General features: G+C 47.5%; 2 protein-coding genes across 3 annotated transcripts; one reads left to right on the plus strand and one right to left on the minus strand.

Moving 5' to 3' along the window:
* The first annotated feature begins 1331 nt into the window (after positions 1-1331).
* Positions 1332-16393, plus strand: SMAGP (small cell adhesion glycoprotein). The gene is made up of 4 exons (XM_047740544.1): positions 1332-1509; positions 2281-2349; positions 14850-14930; positions 15640-16393. Exons 2-4 carry the CDS (start codon positions 2316-2318, stop codon positions 15816-15818), a joined length of 294 nt encoding a protein of 97 aa, XP_047596500.1. The 5' UTR covers positions 1332-1509; positions 2281-2315; the 3' UTR covers positions 15819-16393.
* Positions 16394-17532: 1139 nt separating this feature from the next.
* On the minus strand, positions 17533-21775 carry DAZAP2 (DAZ associated protein 2). Of its 2 annotated transcripts, none has more exons than XM_047740543.1 (4): positions 21515-21775; positions 20375-20493; positions 19802-19970; positions 17533-18970 (listed from the first exon to the last, which is right to left on the minus strand). In XM_047740543.1, exons 1-4 carry the CDS (start codon positions 21525-21527, stop codon positions 18648-18650), a joined length of 624 nt encoding a protein of 207 aa, XP_047596499.1. In that variant the 5' UTR covers positions 21528-21775; the 3' UTR covers positions 17533-18647. The 2 variants fall into 2 exon arrangements, with proteins under 2 accessions (XP_047596499.1, XP_047596498.1); XM_047740542.1 differs by having other exon boundaries at positions 19725-19970; positions 21515-21726.
* Between the last annotated feature and the right edge of the window lie 3484 nt (positions 21776-25259).

Raw genomic sequence — 25259 nt, forward strand, 5'->3', positions numbered from 1 at the left:
CTCTCTGCTCAGTGGGGAGCCTGCTTCCCCCCCCCTCTGCCTGCCTCTCTGCCTACTTGTAATCTCTGTCAAATAAACAAATAAAATCTTTAAAAAAAATTAAAAACAAAAAAAACCCAGCTAGCCTTTTTTTTTTTTTTAATTCATTTGACAGAAAGCTGACAAGTAGGCAGAGAGGGGGAAGCAAGTCCCCTCTGTTGAGCACCATGACCTGAGCTGAAGGCAGAGGTCAACCCACTGCCTGGTGGCCCGGGCGCCACCGAGGTGCCCCAAAACGGCTAGCCTTTAATGAGCACTTACTATGTGCCAGGTAAGGTTCTAACGCTTTGGATGTATTAACTCATTCTCTCCCCCACTAACTTCATGAGACAGCTACTGCCCTAGATAGAGAAATGCAACCCAAGTGGCTTGTCTGAGATCACACAGCAGGGCGGATTCCAGAGCCTGTGTTTATAGTATTACATCCTTAGTCACTGAGTTCATTAATTTGGAAACATTTCCTGCCACGGAGAAGTGAGTCGAGATGGCTCAAGTACGGCACGATTAGCAGTTAAAACTGAGGTGCTCACCACGTGCTAAACGTGTGGCTGTGACATCGCTTCATTCCAGGGATGAGGGAACAGATTTTAGAGATGTTAAGTCATTATTAGCCCAAAGCACCGCGCTAACGAGCGGCGGGGCTGGGACTGTTTGAATCAAAAGGCCATGCCGCTCGTGACCTCTAATACTCCACCGCCTGAGAAGAACTTCAGACGAGGAAGATCCGGATGGGGCCCCGGTCCCCTCCCCGCCGCGGTGCGCCTACTGAGTTAGCTTACGCGCCAAGTTTCTGGACACCGACTATCTACGTAAATGACATGCAAACGCACGTAAATGTACTTTCCACCTTTGCTGGAAATTCAGATTACGTCTATGGGGAGCCAGCGGACAGATCCCAGTTATCCCAGTTCCGATCCCACGCCGTCTGCCGCCTCAGCGCGAGGGAGGAAGCGGCTCGGGATGGAGAGTAAAGTGACAATCGGACAAGGAAAAGCAGCCTTTCCTCCCGGGGGAGCAGAGGCGGCCAGCCGGGCAGAGGGAACCTGCAGAGGGCGGTTTCTCTCCTCTTTTCCTGTCCCACCCAGTCGGCCGGTCCCTCCACCCCCACTCCCGGCCGGCCTCCGCAGCTCGCTCCGCGCGTCCGCCCGCCGCTTCCTCCCGCTCCGCGTCCCCCGGCGGCTCTCCGCGGCTCTCCGCGGCTCTCCGCCGTTCCCGCCCCCGGCCGGTTCAAAAGGCCGCGCGGAGTGGCGCCGAGCCCTCCCCCGGCCGCCCGTCCGACTGGTAAGGTGAGCACGCGGAGGAGGGCACCTGGGGAGGGCGAGGCCCGCACGCACACCGAAGTCCCCTCGGCCACGGGAGCCACGCAAGCCCACAGCCTCCCGTCGCGGCCGCTCGGAGCCGGCTGCCCGGACGGACGGACGGACGGACGGCCGCGCGCGCGCCGCGGGCTGCCCCAGGAGCCGGGTGCCGGTAAACGCCGGAGGGCCGGGGCGGGGGCGGGGGCGGGGCCGGGGCCGAGACCGGGTCTCCCCGTCCTCGCCGCGCCAGCCCCGACGTCCGCGCGGGCCGCCGAGTCTCCGGCCGGGCCCAGTGGGGTCAGCGCTGCTGGCCGGCCGGTGGGGTTCGGCGGGCGGCGCGGCGGGCAGGGAAGGGAGAACTGGGGGGTTGGGGTGGGGGGAACGGGCCGGGGCCGGACAGCGGCTGCTCGGGGACGGGCTTGAAGGGGACGGAGGCCCCTCGCCTCCCTTTCCCGTGTCTGGCTCCCCGCCCCCAGGCCCCGGCCCTGCCCCGGCGCGGGCACCGGAGCCGGCGGATCCTGCCCTCCCGGGCCTCTCCTGACCCCTAGCGGACGGCTGCGCGCAGACGCCCGGCTCGGGAAGAGCGGGGTACCTGTGCCTGCGGCGGGGTGAAACTAGGTCCCCCGCTCGTTTGCATACCTTCGCCTACTTTCTCAGGTCGGGAGAAATCTCTTAGGTAAATGTGGGGGCCAGGTGAAAGGACCTTGGGGTAGGACGTTCAGAGGCAACGCCCTACCGAGTACCAGAGGTCTCGGCTCTGCTCTTGGTACCTGCAACCGGAGGAGATTCTGAGGGAAACCAGAAGAGAAGGGTTTAGGACTAGCCCCATGAGGGAAGGAATCCGAGAAAACCTGGCCCCAAAGGCCTGCCTGGGACTTCAGTGTCTCCCGCCCCGAATAGGGGCCCACCCATCTCATGCCTGTCTTTGTCCCTCTTCCTACAGATCTGCCTCTCCCTGTTGCCCATCCATTTGCTGCAATGACTAGCCTGCTAACCACGTCTTCTCCAAGAGGTAGGTGAAGGCCTTTCCCAATAGGAACGGTAGAGACTTGTTAACATTCCCCCACCTCCAGCCAGGGCCTGGAATTCCCTGAGGCCTCAGCCCAGATGGGGTGACCCTCCCATTTCCCTTTGCCCGCTTCACACCGGAAAAGGTCCTGGGAAGCTGCAGAGGGCAACAACCAAAATGCTTACTTTGGTTCAGTTTGAATCTGAAATCACCTGGACCTGGGCTAGTTCCCAATACTCCCACTTAAAGCTTTGTGACCTTGAGCGAGTGATCCACTCTCTAAGCTACAGTTTTGTCATTGGTAAAATGGGGAAAATGGTAGCTATCTTATGAGGTTATACGTGAAGACTAAATGAGAAAACCCATGTACAACACCCAGCCCCAGTGTCTCATACCTAGTAAGCACTCAATAACATTGGTTGTTACTATTAACGGGTGCTTGTTAGAGATCCACCTTTTCCTCGAAAGGAATTCTACCTGCTTTTTAATTCCACTCCTCTGATGATACACTCTAGCATCAAAACCCATTGTTATCTGGGGCTGTGGTCAGGCAGGGATCCACCTCTCACCACACTGAGAAAGAATTGCCACTTACTTTTTTTTTTTTTAAAAGATTTTATTGATTTATTTGACAGAGATCACAAGGAGGCAGAGAAGCAGGCAGAGAAGCAGGCAGAGGAGGAAGCAGGTTCCCTGCTGAGCAGAGAGCCCTATGCGGGACTTGATCCCAGGACCCTGGGATCATGACCTGAGCCGAAGGCAGAGGCTTAACACACTGAGCCACACAGGCGCCCCAGAATTGCCACCTTTTGTTCAGTAACCAAGCTGAGCCAGACAGACCATCAGACAGTCACTGATGGTTTTCGCTGTGTACTATAGGGTAAGGGAGGAAAAAACCTTGGTTGGTCTATGCACCTGTGTTTTCATGTACACAGCCTCGTTCATCATTCATTGGGACACACATTATCTACTATATTGATGTGGAAACAGGTGAGTGACAACCCCAGGGAAGTTGAAGACACTGTCCTCTATGACCTTGATGCACATCATTCAGAATGCCCATGGTCCAGTGAGAAACGAGAAGACGGAGAAGTGGATAGAAATCTAGATTGGTCAGCAAAGGCTTCATGAATGGGGAATGGAATGGGCTGGAGCACTTAACCCTTGAAGAATAGATGAGGTTTGTACAGACCAAGAAGGGTGCAGTGGCTGTTCTGGGTCAAGTTAGTGCCATGTGTAAGATCACACACTCCGTCTTCCCTGGAAGGTGTTCTGGAGAAGGCAAAGGACTCTAGAATAAACCTACCCACAGGGAAAAGAGGGGATGCTTCAGCAGCTAACTGAGGAGTTAGGACTTGGGCGATTTCTTTTCTTTCTTTTTTTAAATTTGTGGTGAAATATACATAATATAAATGTTACCATTTTAACCATGTTTTGGTAGTTTGGTGGCATGAATTATTAACATTCACACCGTTACCATCACACGTAACCAACCACCATTACCATCCATCTCCAGAACTTCCTCATCTTCCCAGACTGAAACTCTGTATGGATTAAACAATAACTCCCATTCCCCCTCCCTCCAGCTCCTAATGACCAGCATTTCACTTTCTGTCTGTATGAATTTGCCTGGGTACCTCGTATAAGTGGAATCATACAGTATTTGTCAATTTGTGTCTGGCTTTTTCGCTTAGCATCTCAAGTCTGTCCCTCTGTAGCATGTGTCAAGGTCCTTTTTAAGGCTGGATAATATCATACACGCCTCATTATATATACATGTACTATATCGTTTTGTTTATCCGTTCATCCACCAAGAGACTGCTTCCATCCACCCTTTAGGTATTGTGAACAAGGCTGCTGGGAATATGGGTATACAAATTTCTTCTCGAGTACCTGCTTTCAGTTTTTTCGGGTATGTACCCAGAAGCGGAATTGCTGGATCACATGGTCATTCTGTTTAATTTTTTGAGGACCTGCCACACTGTTTTCCACGGCAGCTACACCATGTTCCAGGCCCACCAGCAGTGCACAAAGGTTCTGATTTCTCCTCATTCTCACCAACACTTGTTCTGTTCTTTCTCTTTCTTTCTTTCTTTGATAGTAGTCATCCTCATGGGTGTGAAGTGCTGTCTCTTTGTGGTTTTAATTTACATTTCCCTAATGATTAGTGATATTGAGCATCTTGTCATATGCCATCTGCATTATTTCTTCTTCCTCCCCCTCCCGCTCCCTCTCCTCCCCCTCCTCTTCCTCCTTTCTTTTTGTGTATCTCCTTTAGAGAACTCTCTATTCAAGTCCTTACCCACTTTTTAACTGGCCAGTTTTGTTGTTATTGTTTCTCATTCTGCTTACTTCTTATCCCAACCTCATGAACAGATTTTAATCCTCATTTTACAGAAGCAAAAACTGAAGGATTTTGTGCCCAGTCTTGACTTACTGCACAGCCTGTGTTCTTTCTATCATGGCACACTGCTCTCAGTGGGCTCTGCACATGAAAGAGAAGGAAAGAGAAAGGAAGTGGAATTCCAGGGCGGGTTCCCATGGAAAGGAGAATTGAGGGAGCCACCCACTGTTGGGCAGGTCTAAAGCAAATAAGTAGGTTGGCAGACTCAGGTAGCAAAGGATCTGATGCCTCAATGATAAGAGATTTAGCCTGAAAACAAGGGCCTCAAAGAAACCAACAGGTGTCTGGGTTAACAACGACCAAAAAGGTACGAAAGCAAAATAGATCTTGAAGTTCATTTGCTATTGGTTAGGATTTGGGTGGAGCCTCAAATCTTGTTGTGGTCCTCTACCCCAAGCCCCCCGCCTGAGAGAAAAATGGTGTTACAGTCCTTCCAAGCCTGAAGAGAGGGAAGGAAGAGAGTAACATTAGTATTCCTTTGTTTGGGCCCCTAGGGAGACAGGAGAGAAATGGTGTAGGAAGATCATGTTTATGGTGTTCCTATTTTGTTTTTTATTTTTTCATTGAAAAGCTATTACATGGGGGCGCCTGGGTGGTTCAGTGGGTTAAAGCCTCTGCCTTCAGTTCAGGTCATGATCCCAGGGTCCTGGGATCGAGCCCCGCATCGGGCTCTCTGCTCAGCCTGGAACCTGCTTCCTCCTCTCTCTCTGCCTCTCTCTCTCTGCCTACTTGTGATCTCTGTCTGTCAAATAAATAAAATCTTTAAAAAAAAAAAAAAAGCTATATATGCCCCCTTAAGGAATAGACTTCTAGACCTTTTATATGTATATGCAGACATAATATATGTGTGTATGCATGTGTTTATAGTTTCATCTTAATTTACTTTTTTTTCCAACATGTAATCTTATTACACATTGCTGCCCTAGTAATTTGCTTTTTTCATCTCACCATATATCCCGTGCCAGTAATTACAGATTTACGACATTCCTTTTGACAACTGTATGGTGTTTCCAGAACGAATGGCCTGTAATTTATTTAATCATTCCTCTGCCGATGGACATTCAGATATGTGTGACTCTTGCAAACAGTGCTATAGTACTTTCCATTCTACAGTGAAACTCAGGGAACCAAACCCAGTGGACACGTAAATTAAAATGGTTAGCTGAGGCAGAGCAGAGATATTTCCAGAACGTAGAGAGTTGATGGTGTGTGGTAGAAAACACCTTGGAATGAGGAGACAGATTCGAAGCCCAGCTCAGCCAACAGCTCAGTGATCCTGGGCTGGCTGATGGCAGTTTTCTGAGCTTGTACATAATGATAATACCAACCCTGCTTACATCACCAGGATGGAGTAGAGATAAAATAATCTTTAAAAAAAAAAAAAAAGGTGAGAAAATTAAAAAAAAAATATTTATGTTGAGGAGAATTCTGATGGAACATTTTCAACTTATAAAAATTCTAATATTAAGGTTGAGGGTCGACTAGTGGACAATTTATAAAAATTCCAAAACTAAGGCTGAGAAAGTTTCTGAGGGTCAGCTAACTGAACCACCCATTCCGTGCTAGAATTCTCCTTCCAGTACCCCATGAAAGATTTGACCAGTTTTGCTTTTCCTTCTCTGGAGAGACCTCTCTCTCCCATTAGTTTCTGCCAGTGGCCCTCTTTTTTTTTTTTTTAAAGATTAATTTATTTGACAGAGACACAGCAAGAGAGGGAACACAAGCAGGGGGAGAGGGAGAAGCAGACTTCCCACTGACCAGGGAGCCCGATGTGGGGCTCAGTCCCAGGACTCTGGGATCTTGACCTGAGCCCAAGGCAGACACTGAAACAACTGAGACACCCAGGCGCCCCATCACCACCACCAGCAGTGGTCCTGTTGCACAGGTCATCCATTAGCATATTTGAAGATAGCATTCAAGCTCTAGGCTCTCCCTGAGTTTCTTCTCTGGGCTTTCTCTTGCCAGCTTTCCTTATCTGAACAATTTCCAAGCCATTCACTGTGTTGGCAGCTCACCACAAAATTGTCATACTCAGACGTAGCTCAGCAGTCTAAGAGTGGCAGTGGCACAAAGTAGGGCTGCGCTGTTACCTTCTTTATTAGAGACCATATTTATATTAATGGGGCCTAGAATAACAGCAAGTTTTTAATTCTTTAAGACTATAAAAGACGAGTCAACCCTCGAAAACTAGGGGTGCTGAGCACCCACACAGTCAGAATCCACGTATAACTTTTGATTCCCCCAAAACTTAACTACTAATAGCCTACTGTTGACCAAAAGCCTTACCAGTAACAGTCAGTCAACACGTATTTTACACGGTATGCATACTATATACTGCATTGTTGCAATAAAGGAAGCTGGAGAAAAGAAAATGATATTAAGAAAATCACAAGCGAAAAATGCATCTACAGTACTGCACTGTGTTTATGGGGGGAAATGCACGTTGTAAGTGGACCCGTGCACTTCAAACCCATGTTGTTCAAGGATCAACTGTACTTATCGTAAGAGATTTGGAAGATAAAGGAAAGCATATAGAAGAAAATAAAAGCTACCCAGAACCCCGCAGCCCAGCTGGCCCTCTTGTTGCCTTTTGAGGGTGTATCCTTCCAGTACCCATTGCTTTCTAGGGATCTCACTGTAAATCTTTTATATATGCTGCCGCCATGCCATGGCATCCCCATTCTTTCTTTGTCAGTAGTTGAACAAGACCGAGGAATCTGTCAAATTCTCGCCCTGCTCAGTTTGGCCCATTTCTCTAGTCGTTTTGAAATCTCTCCGTTCATCAGCTTATTAGCTGCCCCCTCTTGTTTGGAGACTTGCACAAATTTGTCACACCTTCCCTGGGCCTCTTGGAGTCTGCATTTACCCAAAAGGCACGAAGCGCTTGCACACTCAGCTTATGTGGAAGGCGACACCAAAGTGGGCCACCAAAACAAAGATCTTGCAAAGAATTTAATAGACAGTGGATTAGGAAAGTCAAGCGAAAAAGCCAGAGTTATTACCATCAGGGGAAATTGATATTGAACTTTCTTAGGCCCATCTGGTGATGTAATGCTTTTATTTTATTTATTTATTTGTAGTCTTTTATTAAGATCTAAGAAAGGTCTTAAATTTGGTCCTGGCATGGCTTGACGTAGTAGTATCAATTCGAAAAGAACTAAAGTCAAATCCCAGAGGAAGAACCTGTGGTTGGACTTGCCCCCTTCTTTCCGTGGTGGTCAGTTCCTGCTCCGCTTTGTCCTGATAGCTAGGCTCTGTTACTCCACAGGATATTATAAACAGTCTTTTTAAAAATATATATTTATGGGGGGCCTGGGTGGCTCAGTGGGTTTAAGCCTCTGCCTTCAGCTCAGGTCATGATCCCAGGACCCTGGGATCAAGCCTGGCATCGGGCTCTCTGCTCAGCATGGAGTCTGCTTCCTCCTGCCTCTCTGCCTACTTGTGATCTCTGTCTGTCAAATAAATAAATAAAATCTTTAAAAAAATTTTTTTTAATTTATTTCTTCTGGAGAGTGAACCCGAGCTGGGGGAGGGGCAAGGGAGAGAGAGAGACACAGACCCCCTGCTCGGAGCCAGACAGGGGCTGGATCCCAGGACCCTGAGTCACAATCTGAGCCGAAACCAAGAGTCAGACGTTTTATTGAGTCACCCAGGCGCCCCTATTATAAACAGCCTTATCCGTGTTCTGTGATAAGACACTATCTACTCCTGCTGCATCTTCAGCTCTCCTTAAACTCCGGCTCCCCCCTCACTCTCCATTGATGACCTTGCACTCTATTTTCTTGAGCAAATTAAAGTTCTCAGAAAGAACTGCCGAAGGCTCCCACTGTCCCCATCTTTCTGCCACCTGCCTGTGCGCCCACGTGCGTGTCCCTAGCTCTCTACTCTGTCTGCAGCTGGCCCCTCCCTCTCCGGGGCGCTGGATTCCCCTCCCTGCAAGGACTCAGTTGCAGCCACTGTCCTCCCTCAGGCATCCCCAGCTGTTCCCTCTCATCCAAGTTATTCTGTCCTTCCTATCCGTACATAAACATGCTGTCATTTCTCCCATCCTTGAAAAAACAAACAAAAAAACTTGAACTCCCTTCCCCCTCCAACTGCAGCCTCATTTCTCTGCTCATGTTTACAGAAAAAAAGAGTTTTATCTATATTCTGCCTCCAGTTCCTCCTCTTCCTTTTTTTTTTTTTTTTTTTAATTCAGTGTCAGCCAGGGCCTTACATACTAGCAGTTCACCAGAGCTGCTGTTTTCTGGGACCTTCCCGAGCCCTGCATGGGGAAACCCAGTATCCTCGTACTTGGTCTGTTTGGCTGCTTGCTACTGCTCCTCAGTCTCTTTTGCTCTTTCCTTCCTGGGCTCAGCCCTTGGGCTTCTTTATCAGTACTTACTTCCCTTGGTGATTTCACCCATTCTCAGGGGCTTAAATATGCAGATTTTTAAAAAAAATCTCCATTCCAGACCTCTTCCCAAAATTCCAGTCTTAACAGCTGCACTTGGGTATCTAATAAGCAGTCCTGTCCAAAACTGAACTCTGATCTTCCCTTCCAAATCTGTTCATCCTGCAGGCTTCCCAGCTCAGATAACACCATGCCTGCCTTCCCTCCAGTTACTCAAGCCCAAAACCTTGATGTCATCCTTGACTGCACCCCATACATACCCTGTCAGTCTTAGTGTCAGAATGTCCCCAAATCCTACCGCTTTTTCACTGGGCTCCGTTGGGCTTCCTCCCAATATGGTGGTCTCAGTGTTTCAAAAGCATGGTCTTTGGAATTTCAGGCCCTACCCCCGACCCCCTGAATCCTTTTAACAAGATCCCTAGGAGGTTCTTATACACAACAGTGGTCAAGAAGTACTTCTTTGGAATATAAATCCAGTCTCTGCCCCAGAACCTCTAAGAGGTTCTCATTTCAGTCACTGAAAAAACCAAAGCCCTTCCGTGGCCTACAGCACCTATAGTACACAGCCCCCTCGATTTCTTCTCCTTTTGCTTCTCCCTTGCTCTGTTAGTGACCTCTGTGCTGTGCCCTAAGCATGCCAAGCATGCATCAGTACTTTTCAATATTGTGGCTATCCCTGTCTCTCAGTTGCTGTTCCCTCTGCGCGTATCTCTGCCAGGCTGCCTTTCTCACCTTTTAGAGGCCTGTACTTAAGTCACCTCATCAGGGAGACTCCCTGAGCACCCCATCCACATGCCAACCCCCTACCCCACTTCCTGCTCCTTTTTTTCTACATAGCACTAATCAACATCTAATACAGTTACAATACAATAATACTAATACAATAATAATTCTTATTTATTTATTGTCCATCTTCTCAGAATGTAAACTGTATGAAGAGAAGGGTTTTTTTAATTATGGTAAAGTTATACATAAGATAAAATTCGCAATATTTAAGTATACAATTCTGTGCCATTAAGCACATTCACACTGTTGTGCAACCATCAGCACCATCCATCTCCCGCACTTTCTCATCTTTCCAAACTGAACTCTGTACCCATTAAACGACAACTGCCATCCTGGGGCCTCTGGCTGGCTCGGTCAGTAGAGCATGCAGTAGAGCTTGATCCCAGGGTTGTAAGTTCAAGCCCCACGTTGGGTAGAGAGATTACTTAAAAATAAAATCTTTAAAAAAAAACAAAAAAATGGTAACAACTGCTCATCCCCTCTCCCTATTTCCTAGCAACTGCTATTCTACGTCCTGTCCCTATCTTATACCTCATATAAGTGGCATCCATTGGGGAGCCTGGGTGGCTGAGTTGTTAAGCATGTGCCTTGGGCTCAGGTCATGATCCCAGGGTCCTAGGATCGAGCCCCACATCGGGCTCCCTGCTCGACAGGAAGCCTGCTTCTCCTTCTCCCACTCCCCCTGCTTGTGTTCCATCTCTTCCTGTGTCTTTGTCAAATAAATAAAATCTTAAAAAAATAAATAAGTGGCATCCATTTTGTAGCATATGTCAGAACTTCCTTTGTTATATTATTCAGCCTTAAAAACAAAGGAAATTCTGACCCTCCTACAAAATGGATGAGCCTTTGTTCCTGAGGTGTGTGTTTCCTCCTTTTAGAAGTAGAGTCCAGAGAGCCTTTGCTTCCAGCAGAGACCATTTTCATCATAAGTAAAAATCTGATGTGGGGTCTGCCTTCTTCATTAATTCGTTGTCTTCATGTAGATGTAAATTTCTTTGTACCTCCTTCATTTGTGCTTAACTGCTTCGCCAGATGGCTTCATGTAAGTAATAGGAAGGCACTCCTGTTGAAGTGTATGTTTCTTTTCTTAATCTTTTTTTTAAAGATTTTATTTATTTATTTGAAAGAGAAAGAGATAGAGAGAGCCCGAGTGGTAGCAAGGATGGAGAGTGGAGGGGGAGAAGCAGACTCCCTGGTGAGCAGGGAGCTCAACTCAGGACAGGATCCTGGGATCCTGACCTGAGCCGAAGGCAGACACCTAACCGACTGAGCCACCCAGGTGCCCCAAATTGTATGTCCCTGAAGGTCTTTCCCCGTTGCCGACGTGCGCTGTTTAGTTGTAGCGAGCTTGCCTCTGAGTGCATCAAAGGTTAAAGTTAGGGAGGTTGCCTATGAAGCAACATGGCTTTCCCGTTACACTGATGTCGCTCCCCTGAGCCAGTATGCATTAAGGACACACTCTTTTTTTTTTTTTTTTTAAGATTTTATTTATTTATGAGAGAGGGAGAGTGAGGGAGAGGGAGCACAAGCAAGGGGAACTGGAGAGGGAGAAACAGGCTCCCTACTGAGCAGGAAGCCCGATGCTGGGCTTGATCCCAGGACACCGGGACCATGACCTGAGCCAAAGGCAGACGCTCAACAACTGAGCCACCCAGGCACCGCAAGGACAACTCTTTGTGGCACAGCAGTGATTGTGGTCGGTGGGTGTTTCTCTTCCCCTTACCCCAATTTTTTAAACCCTTGAGTTTTCCGGAAGGCTTGTTTTGCTGCCCCGTGGTAATCTTTCATGATCTCTTCCTCTTGTTCGCTACTGGAAAAAAAGAAAAGGACACAGTAGAAAGGATTAGTATAAATACCTAGCTTGGGCTTTGGAGCGGGTAGTACTGGATTCAGATCTCGGCTCCATGCTCTGTTCCTTCATGTGCGACGTGAGCCGTTTCACTTAACTCTCTCTCCCAGGGCCTCCGGGTCCACATTAGCAAATAAAAATACCTGCTTTGAAGTGATTGATGTAAGGGTTAATGAGTATGTTACAAAGCCCCCAGCATGGAGCAGGAGCTTAGTAAGTAGCAGCTGTTATAATTGGGATCACTTGCAGAATTTCCCAACTAGCAATCATCATCTGTCCTCAGGGAGTCCTACGTATCTGTCCTCTGAACCCTCACTGTGATGGAGCTCCGTGGTCCCGTCCCTGGTTGACCTCAGCACTACCCCTTTCTCAACATGGTAGGGACAAAGGAAACTGCTGTTGATTGACTTGAATCTTCTTATTCTTTATACTTAAACTTCCATATACGAACTAGTCTTCTCAGTGCTTTGTATATCTTACGTTTTCTAATGTTTAAGAAAGGCCAAACTAAGAGCATCTGTACAGAATTCTAGGTCAGTGGTGGGAAGATGGAGTGCAGTCCTGGGAGATTTGGGGGAGGAAAGTGTGCGTGATGGGGAGCTCTACCTCCTGGAAGACTAGATCAGGCTTCCTTTGATGGAAGTCACTGCATAATCTCAGAAGTGACAGCCCGTCACTTTTGCTGTACTCGCTTTGAGAGAAGCAAGTCCCTGGGTCCAGCCCACACACAGGGATAGGGGCTCACATAGGGTGTAAATAAACACCAGGCAGCAGGGGCCATCCCGAGCCCCCTCACCAGCTGCCCACCACACTCCCATTTTGAAGTTCAAGAAACAAAAGCTCAGAGAGGTTTAGTAACTTCCTTAAGGTCACCTAGTAATCTGTGGGGGCAAGATTCAAACCCAGAGTAGCTTTCCCTTTTAATCACTAAGCGGGTAAACAGTGTCACTATGGGATCTTCCTGCTCTCGTTCAGGCCTCACCGGTGCCCTGCAGAGTTGCCTAATGTCACCCCAGCGGCCCCAGGAGAGCACATTTGGGCCGGCCTGGGGCAGGGCGGGGAGGGTCTCTAGGCAGCCCACCTCTGCTTTCTCTGTTGTGGGACCAGCTTCATCAGCCCTCTTCTTGGCCTGTGTGAAAAGACCCCTCAACACCATTGGCCCCTTTCAGCACTGCTTCCAGGCTCCCAGGCCCATGGCTGGTGACTTTATCTCACTTGCCCCAGACGGAAACCTGAAGTCAGTTGGCATTAGACAGGAGTCACGCTCATGCCCTGTGCTCCAGCTGTGCTGGCTCTTGTCCCTTTTACCCTGTAAACTCCTACCCCTGCTTCAGCTGCCAGCTCAAATCTCACTTCCTGTGGAGGCTGTGCCTGCTAGAAGGATCAAACCCTCTGTCCCGTGCTCTCGTGCATGCCCCAGGTTTCCTTCTCTCGTGTATTGCAGTCATTAACTGCAAGCCTTGGCATGGTGGGAGGCCAGCTCGGTGAAGGCGGGCCGTGTGCTTTCTGTGATAGGCCCAGTACCTGGCGAAGGGGAGGCAGTTAATGAGCGCTACTGCTATTTACTGAATGAATATTTAGTAAGGCCTCCTGCGGGCGATGTCAGGGTCAGCTGGCCTGTTTTCCCCAGGATACCTCTGTCCTACAGTAACCTTAACTAGGTGCCTTTCAAATCCCTACTCTAAAGGCTAACTAGGGACAGAACTAAGGACTCCCTGACTGCCCATGTAAATACTTTTATTTCTTTTTTAAGATTTTATTTATTTATTTATTTGAGAGCGACAGAGAGAGAGAACACAAGCAGGGTGAAGGGCAGAGGAAGAAGCAGATTCCCGCTGAGCAGGGAGCCAGATGCAGGGCTTGATTCCAGGACCCCAGGATCGTGACCTGAGCCGAAGGCAGACGCTGAGCCAACTGAGCCACCCAGTGCCCCCGTGTGTTTACTTTTAAAAGGGACTCCTGGAGACCACAGTTTTGAGTGTTGTGAGCCTGGGTAGTGACTTTAGGGTGAGACTTTCAGGCTATAAAGGATGGATAGACCACTAGCAGGAGGAGGTATGAGATAATATTTTAGGGTAGGAGAGGCCTTGTTTCAGAATCTTTCAACTGCAGGGCCTACTCTGGTGACATAGGAAAGGGTTTTAATAAGGGAGGAGTATTATTTTATTATTTGAAAATAATGTTGGGGTGTCTAGCTGGCGCAGTCAGCAGAACGTGTGAATCTCCATCTCAAGGTCGTGAGTTCAAACCCCATGTTGGGCATGGCGCCTACTTTTAAAAAATACAATTAAAAAAACTGAATAGGGGCGCCTGGGTGGCTCAGTGGGTTAAGCCGCTGCCTTCGGCTCGGGTCATGATCTCAGGGTCCTGGGATCGAGTCCCGCATCGGACTCTCTGCTCAGCGGAGAGCCTGCTTCCTCCTCTCTCTCTCTCTCTCTCTCTCTCTCTGCCTGCCTCTCTGCCTACTTGTGATCTCTCTCTGTGAAATAAATAAATAAATAAAATCTTAAAAAAAAAAACTGAATAAAAATAACTTTTACAAAGAGTTTGTAAGAGCATTAAAGAAATGCCTGTGCCAATATAATGTAAATATATATACATGTACACACTCATCATTTGATCTCATCTATGTAAAAGTATGCATTCCTAATAATAGCTTACCCTTACTGAGTTACCTATTACCCGTCACAGCAACCCTGTAAAGTAGATACTGTTATCTCCATTTTGCAGATGAAGATGCTAACGCACAGAGGGGTTAGGTAATTTTCTGAAGGTAACACAGCCAGTAAAGGACAGAGCTCAGATTCAAATCTTACCAGCTAGGCTCCAAAGCCCATACTTTTAGCCACTGTATGAGGCAGAGAAAAATCCATCAAAGTGTTCATTGTCTTTGGATGGTAGTTTATTTTCTGTTTTGTTCTCCAGGTTTTTTTGTATGGATTTACTATAGGAGTTGAATGACAAATTCTTTATTAGGGAAGAGGTGGAGTGGTGACATTTGAAGGATAAATGTACATCTTAGAACAAAAGAACTCACCCCATTTCCTCTTCCACTTTTCTAAATTTTCTAGAAGAGCTGATGACCACCCCGTTTCTACAGGCCACTGAAGCCCTGTCCCCAGAAGCCGAGGCAAGCACAGCCCTCATTGCAGGTAACAAAGGCCCTGAGCCAAATCCAGAAGACTTCTTGAACCCAAGGGCTATCTCTCTCCATAGACTAGGAACCCAGTATGGTGATCGAGGATTTTCCCTATGCAGGAAAGCACCACAAATTGGAGACCAGATCCGTTAATGGGCTCGTTTGGGCATGTAGGTTTTCTTCTACGCACACACATGAGGCTACAAAAGACTTAGAGGCTTCACGCCTGAGACACTGCCAGTAAATGTGGGGAGTGGCCACAAATAGATATGTGTACGGGCCCTACGCTCCAGTGTGCGGGTAGCAGTGGGGATATGTGTGGCTCGTCAAGTGGGTGAGGACAGAGATGGGAGGGATCAGAGAAATCCCTGCAGGAGGCTGTGGGTTTCAAAATGTCTTCCTGTTAGGATAAGCTATTTCCTCTTTCCCTCCTTCCTGTTTCTATCAGAATCATCAGGAACTGGTTGAGAGGGTTTTTTTTTTTTGTTAGAGATCCAAAGTCGTCTGTGCTTAGTTTAGCTTAAGCCCCAGGAGGCATCAGATATCCTACACTGTGGAAGTTGGGCTTGTGGGGGAATATGGATTTGGACGTGGACACTGGTTAACTCGAACAAGAGGATCCTTATACAAAGTGAGGGAATCATTGAATTCAGGGGACCCCATGAATGACTGAGACATCCTCAATCCTGAAACATCTCTGCATTTTCCCTCTCCTTTCCAAGTTGTCATCACCGTGGTCTTCCTCACCCTGCTCTCGGTCGTGGTCTTGATCTTCTTTTACCTGTACAAGAACAAAGGCAGCTACATCACCTACGAACCTGCAGAAGGCGAGCCCAGCGCCATCCTGCAAATGGAGAGTGATTCAGCCAAGGGCAGGGACAAGGAGGAGTATTTCATCTAATGATTCCCGGGCCCCCAAGGAGCTTATCCAGGCTCCAGAGCTAACACACTCTTTAATTTATTAGGTGAAAGTTTTATCTGAAACCAGTGAGAAGCATTGATTGTTATGGGCAAACCTGAGCTCCTTCTAGGACACAGGCCCAAATGCCAACATCACCGACACCAGGGACACAGAGAAAGCCGTTGATGATGTCTTTAGCCAGGCCTTTGTATTATAGCTAGTTTCGGTGGCTGCCCAGCAAGGTAGAGCAACACCAGGCCCCATGAGTATGTGCCTGGTCATCTTCACTTTTTTCAAGGTCAAAGGGTAGGAGCATTAGGGTCTCTGGCTGCTCCTCTGTCCTCTACCTGGTCTATTAGTGACAGCTTGAACAAAGATACTGTCTGTAGAAGTTCTTCCCAGGTGCTAGATACCATGGTAACAGGCTGAGCAGGAAGGGACAGGAGACTGGGAGACCTCACCCCCTGATGAACGTGCTCCATCTCTAAATCTGAGCCCGGCCTGTCTTCCCGAACAACCTTGTACTGATGCTATTTTTATCACAATTAAAAATGTTCATTGATACAGAAATCTGATTCCCATGTGCAAGAAATAACTACCTTTATATTTTGACTTACCCATCCTCAAACTTTGACAGTTTATTTAATTCATTTGGATATGTTCTCTCCCCAACAGAAAGAACCCTAGGGGAGTTTCACAAGTTCCCACAACAATCTCAGGAGTTTGAAACAAAGATGGTCATGGGAAGCTTGTTCCGGGGAGTGTCATTAGAAACATACCCTGGGAGAGGAAATGGTTTTACCTTCCATCCTGGCAAAAGCCAGAATTTCCCAGACCCATTTTTTTTTTTTTTTTTAAGATTTATTTATTTGAGACTCTGCTCAAGAGAAAGCATGAGTGAGGTGGAGAGGGGTGGAGGAAGAGAGCAGCAAGTTTCCCACTGAGCAGGAATCCCAACTGGATACTCCATCCCAGGACCCTGAGATCATGACCTGAGCTGAAGGCAGATGCTCAATCGACCTGAGTCACCCAGATGCCCCTTCCCAGACCCCTTTTGTATACACAGAGGGAACCAGGAACAATCTCCCTACCATTCTTCCCACCAGTGTCCTTTGAATCAAGCCCAGAGAAGCTTCTTGGATCTAACTTAGTCCCCAAATGGTATGTGTTTAAAAGACACATAGCTCCCCAAATACTGTTTTACTTGGAAATTAAGTTAAATCTCCTTTGAGGTCTTAACTGCATTGTTCCATTGTCCAACCTCAATTCCTCCCAAGACCCAAGAGTTGAAGAATCAATTTTGACAATTCTAGTTTCCATTATTTCCCCACACAGAACTTTGGAGAAACTGAAGGTCGCCTTGAACTTACAGACTGTCATACTAAAACATTTTTCTCAAGTCAAATTCTAGAGCAAGTTAGGAGAATCAGTCCCCTTATTTCTAAGTTTATGTTCTGACTACCTCTGGCATAATACGCTTTAAGGATCTGAAAGGGCTTAGGAAATAAAATGAAGTAAAACCTCTAGAATGGGACTCATGAAAATAGTCAAGTCTTGGCCGTGTACTCCTCAATTTATTCCAAAGGCTTCATTAAAAAAAAAAACAAAAAAAAAAAACCAGAATGACAGCAGGACCCATCTGAATTCTGGGTGGGACATAAGATATATGTGGAGAAAAAAATCTAAGAACGAGTTGAGCAAAGAATCCTTAAAGTGAGGTGTAATGCAACTTCATCACTTTATTCAAATCTTCAAAATAGTCTTTATTCTACATTTTTAGTATAAAAAATCCACAAGTTAAGTGCACCACAGTGTAGAGAGAGACATACAACGCTGAACTTCCATAACAGTCAATGGTACAGTCAAACATCACATGGACAGAACACAAAATTTAGATGAACTGAAATTATAAAATAAAATAAAATCCAATTTCAGAAAACAAAAATCAAAATATTAAGGATCCCTGAAATATTCTTAACCCTAATGAGATTTTACTGGACTCAAGTCATTTTGTAGTGAGGGACTCATAATATGACCCCATTAAACCGGCTGAGGAATTCTCGGGAGCCATGAAGGCCTACATGAGATACTCTGACAATGAACGGTAACCAGTTTTTGGGTGGGAAAACTTCCCCTAATTTGGCTCTAATGTCATCAGGCTTTTGAAATGCATCCTCCTCCTTGCCCCCACATTTTTAAACAAACCTGTTTATAGTTTGCATTGATACCATTGGTTCAAATAGAGCTCTGTTTTTCTGGCACCGAAGCAAATTGGAGTTTAGTTCACAGACGAATAAACAACCTGTAAGGAGGGTCCGAGGGGCACCCTCCACTTTTGCCTGAGGAGATGCAAAAGCAGAAGTAATGGGGCCTGTGCTTGGGGCACAGAGGGGGTTTGAGAGGATCCTTGTAAAAGACTAGTTAAAAGATGGCAAGTGGGGACAAGTGCAAGGAGAGAAGGAAGTTAGTCTGACTGGCTTTCTGTCCTGCACCATTGATTCAATGGAGATTGGCGGGAAGGAACTGGAAGACTAGGGGTGAGGGTGGGCCATGGGGCAAAGGAGGGAAAGGCAGACAACTAATGCATTTCATTTATAACAAGTAATAGAAATCAAAGACTTAAAAGAGATTAAAGACCAATCAGAATAATTTGGCAACTTTAATTCTTAGGAAGATCAAAGTTCCCTCCAAACCTAATTTGATGTTTTATTACTAAGAGCGAAGACCAGTATGGTACAGTAGTACTCCAGAGGAATTAAAGGAAGATCCTCAGGGCTGCTTTACCCACATTCATTTTATGAATGGATGCCTCCCCTACCTCAAAATGCTTTAAGGAGGTACTGCTACCATAACATGGTTCCTTATTAAGTTTGAAAAGTGCCTGAAAGTTTGGGCACCAGAAAGACACCCCAACAACATGTGTCTAAACTGCAACTTCAGGTTAATATGACTAAAGCAGTTACATTGTGAGAAGTGCTGAAGGTATGTGATGTCTTTCCCGGCACGGAGGTGGCCTTGGTTCTTCACCAGATGGTGTAGCCACCATCTGAGCCACCCATGAAGAAGTTTCCCTTCCGCTGAGTTACGAGGACATTGGCTCCCTGCATGACTGCAAGCTGAGCGGCGTTGGGAGGGCATCCAGGGGGTGGAGGCTGAAAGGAAAAGACAAAGTTGACTGGGCATAGTGCAGCTGAGACAAGGGAAGTGGACACGGGGACAACACGATCCATCAGGAAGATGGCAGTGTGCTCACCAATCACATTGTTAAGCTAGTTCTGCCACCAATTTGGGTTGTAAAGCAGGTCTGTATTCTCTGTGAACCCAAAGATACAAACAGGAAAGAGAGGGCCTACCACTCATTCAAAGGCATTCTCATTTCAGGTATACGGTTTTGAGCGGATGGCCCTAGCAAGGACCCTTTGGGCTCCAAATCTTATACATGGGGGAACTAAGCAGGAAAACAGAACTAAAAGAACTAAAATCTCTAGTAGCTCTCCAAACGCTACTTCATAAGGATTGTGCTTTTCTCCATTTAATGATCATGTTTCCTGACGGAATGCCGTGCTGATGGCACATGTGAAGTTAATGCTTTAAATGCTCGTGGAATAAATAAGGATTCCTAGACCAGTACCAAACTGACACTGAAAAGGCAGCAGGCAAGACTCCTAAGATAGGAAAACAAAGGAATCTGGTTAACTCAGACCCCAGGGAATGTGCCAGATGCTGCTGACTTGCCACAGATCTCCTGCCCCCTCTCAACTTGCTTTCTGCCTGACTACTGGGTATCAGTGTTACACCAATACCACAGCAGCTGTTACCCAGGGACAGTGAAAGGATGACTACATAATCTCTTCCGGGAAGTGAAAATACACAAGAGCTGAGTGTTTCCGGTAAGGTCATACTCACAGGAATGTTGCCAGCAGTAGCCCCAGCTCCAAATCTGGCACCTGCATCATACCCTCCTTCCACCAGCACGGCTGAACCAGGTGGATAGATTGGACCAACTGGGTAATAAGCCATAGGGATTGTGGAACCTAAAGGTCCAACAGCCACAGACTGGGCCATGGGAAGATACAGTGAGGCGCCAGGAAATGCAGCAGACATGGTGGGGACTGTGGCGGCCCCGGGGTGCACGAAGCTTGGACGATAGAGCTAGAAGAGGTAGAAGAGAAGGGTACAGGTTACTTTAAGACATTCCAATTTTAGATCCCTTTCCTGAGTCCATTCTTAACTCTCCTTGTGCAGATTACACCGTTGAGTTCCACAAACTGCCTTTCCACTACCACTCGATATTCTCCTGGGTCACTTCCTGCTATAGCTAATGTTAGGCTCAAGGAACGCAAACTCATCTTCTTCACCTCAGCCTATGCCAGAAAACCTAAAATAATCAGAGAATGCATTATCAACCCCGACAGAAATTGCTGAAGTACACAGTGTTTCAGATTAGTCATGTGAGCACGATCTCCTCTTTGTGGAGAGTAAATAAAAATGTGGGGACAGATTCAACTAAGGGCTGAAAATGTGATCCAAGTTCAAGTCTAGTAAACTGGAAGCACCTCGGAGTAGGCAGGTGGAGCATCAGTATAGGGTGGAGCCTGAGGAAGATGCAAGGTCTGAGGGTACACAGGATTCCCAGGAGGCTGCACAGGGTAGGTTGGCTGCGTTGGATATTGACCTGGAAGACAAGACAAAAATGCACATCGCCTACCATACAGAGCCACCAGAATGGAACATACTGGGTAGCTAACCTAGCGACAGCAAGCCCATTTGGAAACTGCTCTGGAGGGCCCGATTTCTGGGGCCAAGAAAATAAGAATTCTCTTTGCTCCTTTATCCCCACTTATGCCCGAAGATGTTGGATTCTAACTGGACAGAAAGGGAGCTCTTTCCATTAGCATACTGGTGTAAGGTAATAGCCTGGACCCAAGTTTCTCCATCCATGCATGGTAGGTCTGGGCACCCGTTCCTGACAATGTACCAACGGTAGATACATCCTGCCTCTGCCCTGGGTGGTCTTCACAAGCCTGGCTGTAACTGCCCAAGACTTCGTTGAGTCACAGTAGCTACGATTATTTGCCCCATAGATTCCTGCTCAAGGTCGACTTCCAAATAAAATGAGTGGTGGAAGTGAACCTGCAGACTCGAGAGAAGATAAAGGAAATGTCCTGAGAAGCAGCTGAGACTCGTGCTCTGCCAAACACTAGTACAATCACAGGAACCGGGAGAACTTGGCGCGGCCATCGGAGGAAACGCGAGAGAGACCCTTCTGGCCCCCGGCCCGCCCACCAGCGCCGGCACTTCACTAGTTAAGCCCGAGCGCCAGCCTTCGGTTCCGGAGCGCGGCGCCCCGCCTCCGCCGGCTCGCCATTGGCCTACCCGAATCCCTGCTCTAGCTCCCCATTTGCTTCTGCAGATGCCCATCATGACAAGCCTTTTCCACCCCCCCCCCACCCTCCAGCCGAGCCCGCAGCTCCAAACTGCGCCACAGAGTTTAAGGAGAAAAGGGCCGGGAAGGAGCTAGTAGCCGTAGTTCGGGGATGACGAAGGCGTCTGGCGCAGTCCCCGGGACTACAGCTGGCCCAGGAGCGAGGCGCAGCTCGCCCTGAGCCTGGCGCTTCGCGACCCTGGGCTCCAGGCCCACTCGCTCCAGGCTAGCACTATTCCCCCCGACGGCCCCAGCCGCCCCGCGTCCTTGCCTTTGCTGTTCATGGTGGCTGCTGGTCCGGTTCGGCTCGGCGTCGCGGACGGTTATTTTTTTCGTCCTCTTCCTGTTCGTAGTCACTTCCGTGTCACGTGACGATTCGTTCTCCTAGCGTCACCCGACGCCCGAGAGCCGCTACCGCCGGAAACCCCGCCCCTTTGCCCGGCCTCCAGTAGCTAGAGGGAGGGCTCGCGTGGTCCCGCCTACTCGCGCGCGTTTGCCCCGCCCCTTGGGCCTTGTCTACCAACCCCCCCGCCCCCCGCGTCCCACGACGGGAAGAAAACCAAATACAGGTATTGTGTCAAGACAGGGTTTTTTTTCTCTCTTGGGTGCTTGGAGGCAGAACCATTCAACTATTCCCCGGAACCTTTTTCCACCTACGCGCCGCAACTCAAGGTCACCTCACCTTGACAGCCTTTCCCCAAGGAGCGGGGATTTCTGATTACTTCTCTAACTGCCTAAAATACTCTCCCCAAACCTTGACCTGTCGCGCAGTTTACCTCCTGCGAGGTCCGACTTAAGCCTCAGGTCCGTCCAGATTTATTTTGCCAGTCCGGCTATCCAGTGTCCTTTCCTGAGGTCGATCATCAGTGGAATCTTCGCTGCCTTGTCCGTCCCACCGACAGGCAGTCCTGACTACTTGTGTCGCTGTCTTTCTTCGCAAAAGGCAGGACCTGCTGTGCTTGTGTCCTCCAAGCGGCTAGCGCTGAAACCGGCACACTCGCGGTACCCAGGGAGTGCTTGTGGCCCTGCCTTTCCTTTCGCCCTTGTTGCAGGTGACCTGTGTGGTGCCTTGTGTATATTTTCTGTTTTCGTTTCGCCCCTAACCCCCTAATTGTCCTTAAGGGCAGAGATGCCATCCTTGAGGGCATCAATTAAGGTTTTCCTTACATCCTTCATTTTAAAATATGCCTCCTGTGTGCAAGTACAGAGATGGAACTGAACAAGACATTTTTAATATGGTTCAGACTAATACTAGTATTGAAAAGCCTATAACATTTGCCTTTTCCTGTATGTCTGACTCTAATCTTCTCGAAGGCAGTATAGTGTTAAACATTCTCTCTTTCATCTTATTTGTGAAATACAGACGCCAAGCACTGTTCTAAAACAAAACAAAGCCCTTGCTCTCTTGAAGTTCACCTTCTAGTGCGGGGGCTTGCAAACTTTTTTGACCACAGTCCACAATGCTGCGCTTTAAATCATGACCCACCACACACACACATTTTTAACAAAAATGTTTGACCTTATCCTTCTGTGTACAGTGCACCATAGTATTTCCGATTCTTGTTTCTCGTGTTTGGTTGGGTTTTGTTTTGTTTTGTTTCAAATCTGGTTGTGGTTTCTCATCCCACTAACAAGTCAACACCCACAGCTTGAAAAACACTGTTTTTTAGTAGACTTGTATCTCCAGAGCCCTGTACTTTTCCTAGCATGAAGTTTGCAATCAGTAATTGGTCAGTAAAGGAGTGAATAAATCCTTGAAGGTCAGATAAGACAAATTTTCCCTGTATCCTAACTTTTCCAAATTAGGTCATAAATTGATTCCACCCCAAAGCCTGAAACTGGAGAAGTCACTAATCTGTCCTAACCTGCATCCTATGCTCAAGGCTTCATAAATAAAAGGACTGAACCTAGGAAAGGTTTTAGTTCCTTATTTCTCTCTGTGGCCCTTGGGGACTCTAAAATTGTGTTGACTAAAGCAGTCTGTGTCAATGAGAGTGTTGAGGGGGCCACTGAATCAAGGTACTAGTTTTTTGTTTTGTTTTGTTTTTAAGATTTTATTTATTTTTTTGACAGAGAAAGAAATCACAAGTAGGCAAAGAGGCAGGCAGAGAGGGAAAGGGGGAAGCAGGCTCCCCACTGAGCAGAGAGCTCGATTGATCGATCATGGGGCTTGATCCCAGGACCCTGAGATCATAACCTGAGCCAAAGAAAGAGGCTTAACCCACTGAGCCACCCAGACACCCCAAGGTACTAGTTCTTATTCTCATTCAGTCACCAACTGACTTTGGTCCTTATCTATTCGGTTCCCACTTATCCCATACTCTTTATTAATCAGATACTGCACGGGTAACCTTGCAGATGTAATCCATTGTCCATTGCAGATTGAGGAAAGGTGCAGATCAGGAAACTATTTCAGAGAAGTGGTTGAACTCAGTTTCACAGCTGCAAAGCCAGTATTCAAACTCAGGTTTGTGACTTTATAAGCATTATTTTTAATATGTTTACATTGCTTAATCTGTTTACATTGTTTTTAAATCTGTTGTCTCCCAAGGGTCTCAGTTTCTTCATCTGCCAAAAAGATCACACAATCCTTGTGTCACCTCCAACTCTAGACTCTGTTTTGGGAAGGAAAGGAGCAAAGGGAAGCCTGAGAAGGCAGAGGGGCAGTGGGCAGAGCTGATAATCAGGTTGTAAATTTTGGTCAGGCCCTACCATGTATTAAAAATTTAGATACTTCGGGGCGCCTGGGTGGCTCAGTGGGTTAAGCCGCTGCCTTCAGCTCAGGTCATGATCTCAGGGTCCTGGGATCGAGTCCCGCATCGGGCTCTCTGCTCAGCAGGGAGCCTGCTTCCCTCTCTCTCTCTCTCTCTCTCTGCCTCCCTTTGTGTCTACTTGTGATCTCTCTCTGTCAAATAAATAAATAAAATCTTTAAAAAAAAAAATTTAGATACTTCTGGGGCGCCTGGGTGGCTCAGTTGTTAAGTGTCTGCCTTCGGATCAAGTCATGATCCCAGGATCCTAGGATCCAGCCCCACCTCAGGCTCCCTGCTCGGCAGGATGCCTTTTTCTCCCTCTCCCATTCCCCCTACTTGTGTTCCCTTTCTCGCTGTGTCTCTCTCTGTCAGATAAATAAAATAAAAATAAAAATTTAAATACTTCTACTGGATGGTAAGTAGCCATTACCCCAAACTGTGTCCCCAAGTACACCTCTCTGCTCTGGCTCTCCCTCCACTGGAACCCACCCCCGGCCCGGACATAGCTCTAGCTAAGGCAAGTTGCTCTCAGTTTGGTCAGTGCCTCCTCTACAGGATATGTTATTTTGCTTATCACTCTGGGACCTGGGCATAGAGCAAGCTAAGGCAGAGGCAAATGAGGTTACCAAGAGAAATGGAAAGGTCACAAACCATTGTTTTCTCTGGCAAGTGGGACTAAGGAGCAACTGGCTACTTTCTTGGACAGGAGTCAAGAACCTTTCTGTTTTCTTCATTCTCCTGGGGCCCCCAGCAAGATGAGATCTTCATTTAGTCATTTATCAGACATCCTTTCTTGAATTAATTTAGCAAGTATTTATTGAGCACCTATTACATGCCAGGCCCTCTGATAGGCACTAGGGAAACAGTAGTGAAGAAACAGGCTTAGTCCCTACCCTCCCAGAACTTAGTCTGCCTAATGGGAGAGACAGAGAAGTAAACAGATAATCATAATGTAATGTGACTAGTGCTGACATAAGGACAGTATGGGGCATTAGAACACATAGATGAGGTGCCTAATCTCTTACACTGGGCTCAGGGAGGGCTTCCTGCTGGCAGTGATGTTGGATAGGATATCTGAAGGCTGAGTGGCAGTTTAGCAAGTGAAGGGAATTCCTCAAAGAAGGAACAACTTATGCAAAGGCCTGAAAGTGAGAGAGCTTGTGGAAAGGGAGGATGTTAAAACAGTTCAGTATGGGGCACCTGGGTGTCTCAGTGGGTTAAAGCCTCTGCCTTCGGCTCGGGTCATGTTCCGGGGGTCCTGGG

The sequence above is a fragment of the Lutra lutra genome, chromosome 8 (genome assembly GCF_902655055.1).
Source record: "Lutra lutra chromosome 8, mLutLut1.2, whole genome shotgun sequence".
NCBI classification, from domain to species: domain Eukaryota; kingdom Metazoa; phylum Chordata; class Mammalia; order Carnivora; family Mustelidae; genus Lutra; species Lutra lutra.

Coding starts and splice junctions, on each gene's coding strand:
- SMAGP (XM_047740544.1), top strand. CDS start 2,316: ATGACTAGCCTGCTAACCACGTCTTCTCCAAGAG. Junction 2,350..14,849: donor AACCACGTCTTCTCCAAGAG/GTAGGTGAAGGC, acceptor TAAATTTTCTAG/AAGAGCTGATGACCACCCCG. Junction 14,931..15,639: donor AAGCACAGCCCTCATTGCAG/GTAACAAAGGCC, acceptor CTCCTTTCCAAG/TTGTCATCACCGTGGTCTTC.
- DAZAP2 (XM_047740543.1), bottom strand. Junction 19,971..20,374: donor CTCCACCTGCCTACTCCGAG/GTGCTTCCAGTT, acceptor TACCTCTTCTAG/CTCTATCGTCCAAGCTTCGT. Junction 18,971..19,801: donor TGGTCCAATCTATCCACCTG/GTTCAGCCGTGC, acceptor TTTTCCTTTCAG/CCTCCACCCCCTGGATGCCC.